This window comes from Macrotis lagotis, chromosome 4 (genome assembly GCF_037893015.1).
Source record: "Macrotis lagotis isolate mMagLag1 chromosome 4, bilby.v1.9.chrom.fasta, whole genome shotgun sequence".
Lineage (NCBI taxonomy): Eukaryota > Metazoa > Chordata > Mammalia > Peramelemorphia > Peramelidae > Macrotis > Macrotis lagotis.
In genome coordinates this window covers 62,597,840-62,610,871 of record NC_133661.1, presented here as the reverse complement: position 1 = coordinate 62,610,871, position 13,032 = coordinate 62,597,840, and the positions used below count along the sequence as shown (strand labels likewise).

Here is a 13,032-nt window from a genome sequence, read left to right as displayed (position 1 = left end):
GGGCTTCAAAGTATTTCAAAGATATAATACTTTTTTGAGAGCCAAATGTTGAACATTTACCAGCTTGCCACTGCATTTAAAAGATGAATTCATAAAATTCTAACCAGTCTGTAATCATTGAGTTAAATGTGAGCTTTGCCCCCAGTTTTCATTCCTGGCACTGAGATACTTTGGATGGACAAGATCTGATAGTTTGCTTCAGAGGCATTTTGTTTAGATGTGTAGGAGGAGTATGTACAGAGATGTCCTCCTGGGCTGTCGTTTTTCTTAAGAACAAAGAGATGGTCTGGAGCACACACAAAATAAAGCTTTGTACACATTCCTTCTGAGTCGATCTTCCATGGCTTTTCTTGCCTAGTAACAATGAAGCTCAAACACTTCTGCAGTGTGTACATGAGGCTTAACACACTGCTGAGATACCATTGATTTAAGCAACAGGTTCCTGTGGATTTTTATTTTTTTTCCACAAGCATTTGTCATTGCTCACAGCACCTCTTGAGCCCAGCCCAGTCCCAGCCTAGCCAGAGCTTCCAAGCAAGCCCCTCCCTATCATTGACCTGCCAGCTCTAAGGTCACTACATCATCATAACATTCTCTCTCTCTCTCTCTCTCTCTCTCTCTCTCTCTCTCTCTCTCTCTCTCTCTCTCTCTCTCTCTCTCTCTCTCTCTCTCTCTCTCTCTCTCTCTCTCTCTCTCTCTCTCTCTCTCTCTCAGGCCAAGCTAAAGTCTTTCACTGCCAAGATTATCCAGCTCCTGAAGGAATGGACTGAGGCATTCCCCTACGATTTCCAGGATGAGAAGGTCATGAAGGAACTAAAAGAGATCACTCATAGAATCACGCTGTGTGATGAGGTAAGGGAATCTTCCACCCAGTTACTTTTTGCTTTCTAGGCCATTTAGAACTTGAATTCCCTGTGGATGTGCTAGATTGTGTGGGGAGGGTGGGGTATACAGGGTCTTTTAGCAGTGACTTTGAATAGGGTCACACAGAGAAAACCTTTGTTTTTATGGCCACAAACAGTTTTCTGGATAATTTTCCAAAACTGAGTCAACTTTTGAGACCAGGAAAGAGATTAGGAAAAGTTCATTTCAACTAACCTTTCAGAAAACAATCAAAATTCCATATCTTGCAAGTAGTAAGAGGTCATAGAATCACAGGATTTAGAATGGTAAAAAATATCTAGTTCAGGGGTGGCTAAGTGGCTCAGTGGATAGAGCACAAGCCTTGGAGTCAGGAGTAACTGGGTTCAAATCCAGTCTCAGACACTTAATAATTACCTAGCTGTGTGGTCTTGGGCAAGTCACTTAACCCCATTTGCCTTGCAAAAACCTAAAAAAAAAAGATATCACCAAGAATATTTAGTTCAACCTGTCATTTATAGATGAGACAATGAGGCACAAGGAGTTAAAGTGACTCACTTTAGGTCATATAGACCTAAATTCACTAGAGTTAGGAACTTAGGTTCCTTGATCCCAATCCACGGGTTTTTCTGTTGTAGAAGTATCTTTAATACTGTATATAATATACTTTGAAAGCTTTAGAGATGATGGGAAAAGAATATCAAAGAGCAAAAAGATCTGCTGGGCAGTTTCAATGTCACATTGAACTGGCCTTGGAGTCAGGAAGATCCAAGTTAAAATCCTGCCTCAGTCACTTATTAGCTATATGACTCTGGGTAAGTCCCTGAACCACTTAACTTCAATCTCTTTATCTGTACAATGGTAATAATAATAATAATAATAATAATAATAATAATAATAATAATAATAATAGCACTTAGTTCACCATGTTGTTATTAAGATCAAATAAAATGAAATATAGATTTTTACAAACTTGATAGTACTACATAACTGCTAGTTAGCAGATGTGGTAGAACTATAGGTAGAGAAAAATATTTAACGACATTCCAAAATGTATTACCCCATGTAAAGTAGGCTAGAAACATCATTATCATGCCCATTTTACAAAATGAGGAAATCAAGTTTCCAAGTTTCAGCTATGTTAAGTGAGTTAGTAATAATATCAGAATTAAGGGGCAGCGAAGTGGCACAGTGGATAGAGCATCGTCCCTGGAGTCAGGAGTACCTGGGTTCAAATCCAGTCTCAGAGAGACACTTAATAATTACCTAGCTGTGTGGCCTTGGGCAATCCCTTAACCCCAGTTGCCTTGCAAAAACCTAAAAAAAAAAAATCAGAATTAGAACTCAAGGCTTTTGAGTCTCTAGGCTCAGGTCTTTCACTATTTTGATTTCAGGAATTAAAACTTGAAGACCAAAGGGGAGAGGGGACCAAAAACTGGATTAGGACAGTAATCAGGTTCAAAGGATGATGATAATGGCCAGTAGGAGCCTCAGAGCAGCATGGACAGCAGAAGAGGATCTCACTGGGGATAGTACAGAGGAGGGAATCTGAAACTTCAAGGGAACATGCAGAAAATCATGGCACCTATTGTATCTGGATGCTTATTTAATAGTGTCTGGTCCTCAGTGACTCAAATTGACATGGGTGATAATAGCTATTTATCTCTTTCAATTTAATTTCTTCATGAGAATCCATCAGGAGCACCTGTAAGATAGCCAAAAATGTGTTCAAAGCTAACCTGACACAGCACCTCTGGGTCAGTCATTAAACATCTCAGAACCTCAGTATCTTCATCTCCAAATAGGAATAATGACTCTCCATTTTATAGGACTGTTGTAAGGAAGTTGCAAGTGCTAAATAAATGTGAGGTGAGATTTTGAAAAGTTGTTGCGTTCTCAGTTTTGTCATTCTTTAGCCTCAGGAAGGATGGCTATGCAGAAGTAGTCAAAAGTTAGAAAGTCAATAGGCATCCTAGATGAAAGTAACACATTAGGGCTCACAGTAGATAAACTATGGAATGCTGGAATAGTTGGACCTAAATGAGCAGAGATTCAGGGCAAACTAGGCAGCCCAGTACTCATGTAGTGAGATGCAGGTGAGCTATTTGGGCAGATGCTCCTGAAGGCTCACTCTGCAAGGCTCTTGGGTACACTGGAGCATGTCTTTGCTGTGTAGGGATGGAGGTCCATTTCTCACACAGAGAAACTCGAAGCCAAGTTTTCCATCACTTGGTATAAGAATCAGCTCAATGTGAGCTCTATCCCTCCAGCAAAGGAATCTCCTTAATCATTATGAAGGAAAACCTCCAGGGAGGCAGGAAACAAAGCCATGTTAAGAATAAAGCTATAAAAAAGAAATCACCTCCAAGCACAGCAGGAGTAATTCAAGAAATGGACCATGTTGGGAAGAGCTGGCATTTTTTGTAAACCCTGAAGGGTTTGGCATCCCTTGACCCTTACAACAAGCCTGTTGGGGGGGGGGGGGGAGTAGAAGGGATATTATTATCTCCATTTTGCAAAGGAGGGAAAAAAAGCCCATTCATAACTCCAAGTCCAGGATTCTGTCCACTGCTACTACACAGCTTTTCTGATTATTAATAAGTATTTGATCACTTGCAAATTCATAAGTCATGGCCATGACCTCTGACATCTGGAATTAGCAAAGAGTCCAATTCATTGGGAATTTTTATTTGTTTGTTTTCAAAATTTTTCTTTACTTTTTAAGTTAGCCTCAAGAGAACAGAAAACAAAGAGTGTCTTCAGAAACCCTTTGCCCCATCCCTTGAACACTTTCTACATCCTATTTCTCAGACCACAACTCTAGGTTTCCCATGTACAAACATTCAATATAATTTCCTTAAAAAATTAGTAACTGTCATAGCAGCTTACAGATGGCTGCTTCTTCATTATAATCTGATTTCTGCCTCTTGATGAACCAGCTCTGGTTGCCTTGTCTCTCTTTGATTTGCCTAGGGAACCCACTGCTATGTAATTTGAAATCTTGTTTTACTGGTGGTAGATAATTGAGGGTTCAGTCACTATCATTAGGTGTCAAAATAGTTACATCTCTGGTCCAGGGTCATTAGAATCCAAAGCCATTGATGCTAAACAACTGAAAGAAAGACTTGAGTGATGGTTGTTCACATAAGAGAGATTGAACTCAATTCTGATTATGGCTTGGTGACTACCTTAATTCTCAGACTCTGGACATAGATAGAAGAGAAGATTCAATTTTAAAAGTTAGTATAAAAGCTATAGGAAGGTCCTCTGTGCCCAGAAGGCTGCATTGTTTTGTTTTGTTTTCTCTCTTACCACCATTTCCATCTCTTACTATACTGATAGACTCCCTCCTCTACAAGGATAGATGCTGGGACTGGCCTTCTGCCAGGACAGGTGGAGACTAGCTGCTAAGCTTCATTGAGTATGCTTCTGACTCCTGCCAGTCTCAGTCCCTAGAGAGGGTCAGCTTCAGGAATGTGTCCAAAAGGCATACACACAGATAAGAGAAAAGCCCTTCGACTAGCTCCAGGCAGAGTACCAGCTGTTGTCAAGTGCCTCCAAAGCAAGAAGAGAATTTTACTGATGGAGGTCTTTCCATTTCCTATTCTCCAAGGTCCAGCTTCTCCCTTATGCTCAGCTTGTGATCATTAGCATGTAGAATAGTTTTCAGCTTCATGTAATCAGGAGAGCATATGGGTGATGGAAGCCAAACTCTGACTCTTACTACCTTACATAAACAAGTCTTTTATCCTCTTGGAGGCTCTATTTTCTCATCTGTAAAGTGGGAACAATAATATCAAAAGGAATTGTTGTGATAATCAGGTGATATAATGTTAAGTTTTTATAAACTTTAAAGTGACATATAAAGTAATAGTTTTGATAGGAAGGTATCATGATAATGGGATGCCTTTTTTGACTGATACTTTTTACTCAGTTCCAATATATTGTCTTCCTCTTAATACTGTGACAGATAAAGCATGTTGACATCTGCCTTCAAGGAACTTACAGTCTCACTGAGTATAAATAGTAGATGCATCAAACAGTTTGATATATATTCCATTAATTCTATGGTTATTATTATTATTATTAATTCTATGGTTCTGGTTCTGGAAGGGAGCAATCAGTGATATCAGAGAATAACAATAAAATGATAACCAAGGCAAGTTTCTCAAAGACGTAGACCTTCAAGGCTGGGTAGACTTCGGATATATAGGGAACAGGGCACTCTTTGTGGGGTTGGGGAAAGATAGGAAAGCATAAATAAAGGTTTTGTGTCTGGAATGTATATGAAATATATAGGGAGATCATGAAAAGGGCAGATAATACTCTATATTGGGAAATAGTGAGAAAGATGATTGGTAGAGTGGCTCTAGGTTAAAGGGTTTAGATTAGGTATGGTAAACAAAGAGAAGACTGTAAGTTCAGTTCAGAAAAGTCTTAGGCATCCTTATCCAGAATGAATTAGTGAGGAAAAGTCTTAAGGAAGAGTAATCAAGGTGAAGGAATCTCTAGAAATTCAAGTAAGGGATGAAAGCCTTGGTGAATGTGGCAATACTGGGGAAGAGAAGAAAAGGGGAAAAATAAGAGAGAGATTTCCAAGGACAACCCTTTCTTTCTGCTAATAACCATGTATCAACAAAGAGTTTGAGCATTAATATTCTTCAGATAGAAAGTTTCATACTTAGTGCCCTATCTACCATAACAAGCAACTGGGTAGATCAAGGAATTCTCATACTTAATAAATTTGTTCTCCCTTTCCTCATAGGAGAATGGAACTGTGAAGACAACCATCACTCAGATGACCCAGAACCTCATCCTGTCCCTTACCACCAGGAACCAGTTCCAGGAGATAAGGGAGAAGTTCCGGCAACCTGTCATGGACAAAGGGACTATTCTGAAATCAAAACCCCAGGCAGCCCAGAAGGATATCCTAAGTGTGTGTTGTGACCCACTCATTCTGGCCCAGCAGCTCACCCACATAGAGCTGGTCAGTGTTCTACCTTCTCCCTCTCCTCATCCCTCTTCCCTACGTATAATACTTCAAGGCTATGGTTCTCAGTATACCTTCCAGCTCTCAAAAAGCGTGTATAAAAGCTTTGAGGATGAGCATCTAATTCATTTATATCCATGTCTCAGTGTATGTTGTGTCTCTCTGTTCTTGTCTACATTTTTATCATCCATTTTTATATCCATCTATCTCCATGTCCCCCATATAAATGTGTACATTTATAGATCTCTAATATAAAATAAAAGATTCAGTGCTATGAATGCTTGAAAGATAATTAGAATCCACACAGCTAGATCAGAAATATAAGCAATCTAGAAAAAGTAAGGCAAATATGATGCCCCCCAGTATGGGACATATAACCTGTCCCAAACTGCTCTATACAATGTGAGAGGCATTTCTGGGGCGTCTGGGCTTTATGCTGAGCTTTACCTTATGAAAAAATCATTTAGCCCCAATAAGAGAGAAGGAAAGCTTAAGGACTCTGGACCTACAAAAAGCATATGCACAGAGAATAAATTAAATGTAAGGTTCTTAAGGCTCAAGCACCTTACTGGGAATTGGAGTTTCAGAAGTGACTGCCCCAAGAGTATCAGATCACAGAATAAGGAAGGAGAAGATTCCAGAAATTGTGAATTTTTCTAAACATCCCAGTACAATAGATTCAGAAGGACCTTAGAGATTATATAGGCCTGTCTCATTTCCTGATGCATGAACCTTCTCTACAACAAACTTAAAAGATGCTCATCCATCTACTTAAACGTGTTATGATGATGGGGAGCTCTCTACTAAGTCAGTCTTTTCCATGACTGGACAGCTCTAAATATTAGAAAGTTCTTCCTTCTACTGAAAAATGGTCCTTCTTGTAATTTCTATTGTTTTGTCCTAATTCTTTCCTCTCTGATAGCCTCAAAATAATTCTAATCACTCTTCCACATTATAAGTATTTGAAGACAACACACACATATCCTTAAGTCTTTTGTCTTGTAAAATCTCTCCATCATTTCTCCTAAATTACAGATTATTTCCCAACCTGGTCCCTTTTAATAAGCCAGTCCTTAAGTTGACACCCTTTTAAATTTAGTCACCAAGTCTGAACACAATATCCCCAGAGTGTGATCTTAGCAGTGCAGAGTACATTGAAATTTTTGTTTCCCATCATCTGGACATCATGTACCTAGTTCTGCATATTTAGATTTTATTAGTTCTCTTTCCTTTTTTTTAAGCAGTCATATCATTTTTTTCTAATCTCCTTCCTCCCTATTTCCATTCCAGGAAAGAGTCAGCAACATTTACCCTGAAGATCTGATGCAAATAGTCAGCCACATGGACTCTCTAGATAATCACAAGGTGGGTCTTTTTGTTAAAACAATGTGAATAATTTGGGGACCATCTTCTAGCTTTTTTGGTAGACTTAACGTAGGAAATGGGCACTAAGTTACACAAAATTTGTCCTTCAAACCTGTAAGGAAAAAGTTCTATTTTTGTACTTTGCAGAGCTATTTCAAACCATGCTTCTAGATATTCTCTCCCTACCCTGAGTCTTTTCAAAATGACACAATTTTTTGAAATAGTAGAATTATTTGCTTCCACTTCTAGGTAGGGACTTGAGAAGCAAGAATAAAGGGAAGATTGCATTCTCTCCCTGGATAAAAACAAAGATCTTCCTCTAACTCTCACCCCAATTTGTTCTTTAAATAATATACAGAAACCCTTATTTAAATATGAAAACAAAATATCATAAATCACATATAATTCCCCTCCTCTTTAATAGGTTTTTAATTTGGACTCTGACATTGGTTACAATTATCCTTCTTTGGGTGACATTATTAGACCCCATGAAACACATCAAACCAAGACTTGATAGGATAGAAATGGGTGAGGGTTATTTCCTTAACTAATGGGAATATATTGTCCTTCCCTTAAAAATACTTCTGAACCATTTCATCACTCATTGACATCTCCCCTCTTTGTTAGCTGAACCTAAAGAATCAGTGTGGTGGAATCAGGTTTGATATCAGAATTGGAGAACTACAGTATTGTTGCCTGGAGGAAAGAAAACCAAGGCTACCCAGGCAAGGCAGGAACTATGTACTATCTAAGAACAACAAATCACACAATTCTAGTTTCCAAAGAGAGCCGAAGAGAGTCATGGGAAGTTGATAGAGAAAGAGCTCCTCTCTCTCTCCTTCCTATATACACTTTCCCAATGATTTTTAAAAGTCTTTTCTCCCTTCACTTTCCTTGGGTAAGACCATAAGAATTCTATCTTGTGATAAAGTGAAGGGGTTTTGCATTCCCTTCTTCCCAAGACCTAGGACTGATTTCTCATTTCTTATCTCTCAGTGCCGAGGGGATGTCACAAAGACCTATACCCTAGAGGCCTATGATAATTGGTTCAACTGCCTGAGCATGTTGGTGGCCACAGAGATTTGCAGGGTAAGTGGTTGTTTGCGTCAGATCTGTACTTTGAATTAAAGCAATTTTCCATATGTGATGATATATACCATGCTGCCCTAGATGCAGATTATCCCCTATCCCACCATCTAATTAAAAAATAAATAAAGCATAAACTTTCCATATATACAAGTATGAAACCTTGTCAAAATACTACTCAACAAATCTACAGCTTCTATCTTCTCCTAGAAGTCTTCCCTACTAAAGCAACCTATCCTAATTTCTGCCTTTTCTGTCTACTATATCACAGATACGTGACAAAATAAATCACTTCTGGAATCAGGAAGACTTGAGTTCATATCTAACTGTGTGAATCTGGACAAGGCACTTGACTCTGTCTCAGTTTCCTCATCAGTAAAATGAGCTAGAGATGAAAATGGCAAACCTCTCTAGTATCTCTGCCAAGAAAACTCCAGATGGAGTCACAGAGAGTCTGACATATCACCTCCGTTTGCCTCAGTTTCTTCAACTGTAAAAGGAGAATAAAGATAAAATTTAACTCCTTCTAGGGTTTTTGTGAGAATCAAATGAGATAATACTTGGAAAATGTTTAGCACAGTTGTTGGCACATAGTGAACACTTTATAATGCTAGTCATCATCATCATCATTGATATCATCATCATCATCCTCATCCTCATCATCACTTATTATTATTATTATTATTTCATCTTGTTTTCCCCTTTCTAAGAATTTAAGTATTTGAGTTTTGCCCATTTGGGGCACTTTATAGTATGCAATCTGACACTACTTTGTGTGGTGTATGTTTTGTCCCTCCAACTTGACTATGAACTTAAAAAAGGAAGGGATTGTGTTTTGATACTTCTCATTTCTCCCACAGTCTTAGTCCAGTTGTGGTCACACAGTGGATGTTTAATGAGGGCATGTCAGTCAGAAATCACATTATTAAAAATGAAATGGAAAAAATATACTTGAATCAGCATGCAAGGGTGAATGTATTTATCTTGGACATTTCCCAAGCTTATTAGGTGCCAAAAAGAGGAAAGTAGGTACATGCAGCTGTGATGGAGGTCCAGGGTGCCAAAAACCCCTCCTAGAAGTTAACCTTTTGGCATGAAGGAGAAGTTGCTGATACTTTCCTGCTGCCGGATGGATCACTTTACAGCTGGATGGGGAGAGCTGCCTAGGAAACAGCCAATCCCTGGAAAAATAAATTGAGACTGACCCACCCTGCTTCCTCTCTGACCTTGAGATTGCTCCTTCAAAAATACTATTTGGAGAATGAGATTTGAGGGTTGAGTTTTTCATGTCAAAATGATCCCTACATTCCCACTTTGGGGAAATGACTTTTGGGAAATCTTAGTCAATTTACCTATGCTTACGTCTAGGATCATGAATAGAAGCTTAGATGTTACATATTGTGTTTAGATATGCTTACAGTTTTTTTAAAAAGTCTAGGATTGGTCTATTCAGCTTAAAATGAGACTTTGAATATCATATATTCAAAAAATAAAAAAATAGCTTCCCTTTATAGATCACACTCAGGTTTTCTATAATAGCATATTTTGGAGGAAAGTATGACCTACCTACATATATATATATATATATATATATATATATATATATATATATATATATGAAAGAATAGATGAAAATAACTAGTGAACTTCAGAACTTCAGGCTACTTCTAATCAGTCTCCATAGAGGCATCTCAGGGAGAGAAAACAAAAATGACTTACAATATTCTCTTCAAGTGTCACTGAGCAGAAGTGGAGAGGATGTAGTTTGACTGTATTACCCTCCTGAAAGACAACTAGAAGTTATTTGTTTCCTTCAGGTGGTAAAGAAGAAGCAAAGGACAAGAATGGTGGAATTCTTCATTGATGTGGCGAGGGAATGTTTCAACATTGGGAATTTTAACTCCATGATGGCCATTATCTGTAAGTATACAGTCCTTCCTAACATACTGTGCCATCTTCTGGCCACTTCTCATCCTTTCATTTCAGTTTTAAGATGGGCTTTCTGGGAGGTCAGGTGGCATTAATTGATCATTGAACTAAGCAGGAGGCTTCTTCATTTCTCTCAATTCTCTGAGGATTTTTTTATGATTATATCCTCTTTCCCTTTCCACCTTCAAATTGAAGCAGTACTCCCTTCACAAATTTTAATGACATTTTATTGGAAAACTGTTCCTTTAGCTAAATCTATGGTGTTTTTCTCCTTCTTATAGCTGGCATGAACCTGAGTCCAGTGGCACGACTAAAGAAAACATGGTCCAAAGTCAAGACTGCTAAATTTGATGTTCTGGAGGTATGTACTTAGCTACTTGGCATAGTGTCTAAGAATAGTAACTTTGTAAAATAGTGCAATTCTAGTGTCCTAGAATAAGATGAGACCGGACCCTATAATCAAGAAAGCAAGCTACTATGGTCTCCCTCTCCCAAGTTCTGAGTCTCTACATACATGCTAACTTTGAAGTTTTCAGAACCTAGCCTAGAAGAAACAACCATAGACAGATTCTATATTTGTAGAACAAAAGAAAGAAGAATATAAATACAACTGAAAATTCACTCATCTCCTTCCCTCACCCCCATCCTCAGGTCTGTCCAGTAAATGGATAATGCTGGGCATTCCACCATTACTACTTCATTCCTTTTGATCATTGTTCATGTGCAAATAAATTAGAGGGTGACACTTTAAGATGACAACAGCATTGGGGCGGCTAGGTGGCATAGTGGATAAAGCACCCGCCTTGTAGTCAGGAGTACCTGAGTTCAAATCCAGTCTCAGACACTTAATAATTACCTAGCTGTGTGGCCTTGGGCAAGCCACTTAACCCCATTTGCCTTGCAAAAACATAAAACACACACACACACACACACACACACACACACACACACACAAAGATGACATCAGCATTTACAACCTACTGTCAAGGAAGAATTTGAGAGCAAGTGTTGATGATGAGCTGATAGGAGAACTCATGAAAATATTATGTTGTCCCTAGGGACCAGGGTTAGAAAGTAAACAAGATAAGCTGATGAAGCAGGGCCTCTATTTCTGAAATTTTTTATCTGCTTTATGATTTGGCAGATCAATTGTGTCTCCCTAGCAACTACTTTAACTTCTTAACAGTAAATCCCCATCCCCCATGTACACAGTGGTTTGTTTGGCTTTTTTTTTTTTTTCATTTCCTCTCTTGGGGTGGCTTTTCTCTTAAATCCTTCATTAGGGCGCAAGACCCTATGATTTACAATGAAAGACTACCCTCTAGTGGCCATATCTGAGATGTGATCAAGGTCAAGGGGTTTTTTGGGTTTTTGTTTTTGTTTTATTTGGGGTTTTTTTTTTCCTAGAAAAGAGATTAGAGTGTTTTTCCAGAAGGGAATAAAGTATTCAGCCATGAAAAGATGTGAAGGAAGGAAAACCATGAGGTATATAGGACTTGAAAGTCTTGCAAGAAGGACTTTTGGATCATGTCCTATCCTTCCTACTTGCAGCACCACATGGATCCATCTAGCAACTTCTGTAACTATAGAACTGCCCTCCAAGGAGCCGCCCAGAGGTCTCAGACAGCCAACAGTAGTAGGGAGAAGATAGTCATCCCAGTTTTCAACCTCTTCATCAAGGACATCTACTTCCTGCACAAAATACACACTAACCGCCTGCCAACTGGCCAAATCAACTTCAAGGTGAGTTCAGGGTGTTTGTTTTCAGTGAGAAATATTCATGCTGCTTGTAAAATGGGGAAAGAGTAATATTTGAGAAAAGGAAAAGTGGAAGGAATTTAGGGGCAGGAAGACAAAGATGATTGGGTAGATTCTGTGACCAAAGGTAGGAAAGAAATGAAAATCTATGTATGTAATATAGAAACACAGTAAGATTTAAAGTCCAAAGACCTGGACATGAAGTCACTGCTTTTTCTTATCTGCACCTCTTAAAAGTTTCATCTCATTAGTTTTCTCATTGACAAGTGAGATTGTTGGAATGAATGACCTCTAAAGCCCTTTTAGGATCAGAGAATGAAAGATTAAAGACTGGAAAGGACCTTAGAAACCAGTAAGTCCAGTTCCCTCAAATTGAGACTGAAGTTCAATAACTTGCCCAGAGTCACATAGCTAGCAAGGATCTAAGACCAAATTTGAGCTTAGATCCTTGCACACTCACTAGGATGGTATTCCATCCACTGTACCAGTTTCTAAATCTTCAAAGCAAAATAATAATGATGACAATGATGGTAGCTCACATTTAAAGAGAAATTTAAGGTTTAAAAATATTATACTAATATCCCATTTGATCCTTACAAGCACCCTATGATGGAAATATTATAAATATTTCCATTTACAAATGAGGAAATGAGTACAGAGAAGTTAAATGATTTGTCCAAAATCACACAGCTCTCACTTGTGGGATTTTAGGCCATTTTTTAAATCCAGCCCTTGATCCATGATGCTATGACTATTCAGTCATAAATTAGTTGGTACATGGGACTAGGAGGAGATGGGGGGGGGGGAGAGATAAGTTAGCTAGGGGAATGTTAGAAAGAAATCATTCCTATCCTCCTCATCTGAAAATAAAATAGAGAAAGAGAAAACCACTATAGTTACAGTATCTTTGGCAAAAAAATCCCAAATGGGATAACAGAGAGTCAGATATGAGTGAAATGACTAAACAGCAGCAATATCACCAACACAATATGGGGGCATCTAGTTGGCAAAGAAAATAACTAACCTAGGAGTTAGCAAGACCT

The 13,032-nt window shown here is 38.5% G+C and overlaps 1 protein-coding gene across 3 annotated transcripts in view; it reads left to right on the top strand.

Moving 5' to 3' along the window:
- Nucleotides 1–13,032, top strand: part of RASGEF1A (RasGEF domain family member 1A) — an 87,316-nt gene that overhangs the window by 68,222 nt on the left and 6,062 nt on the right. For all 3 annotated transcript variants that reach the window (XM_074232975.1, XM_074232976.1, XM_074232974.1), the window contains exons 4-10: nt 715–852; nt 5,627–5,848; nt 7,142–7,216; nt 8,213–8,305; nt 10,120–10,222; nt 10,513–10,592; nt 11,783–11,974. In XM_074232975.1, coding sequence (XP_074089076.1) covers nt 715–852; nt 5,627–5,848; nt 7,142–7,216; nt 8,213–8,305; nt 10,120–10,222; nt 10,513–10,592; nt 11,783–11,974 — 903 coding nt within the window. The remainder of the gene's footprint in view (nt 1–714; nt 853–5,626; nt 5,849–7,141; nt 7,217–8,212; nt 8,306–10,119; nt 10,223–10,512; nt 10,593–11,782; nt 11,975–13,032) is intronic.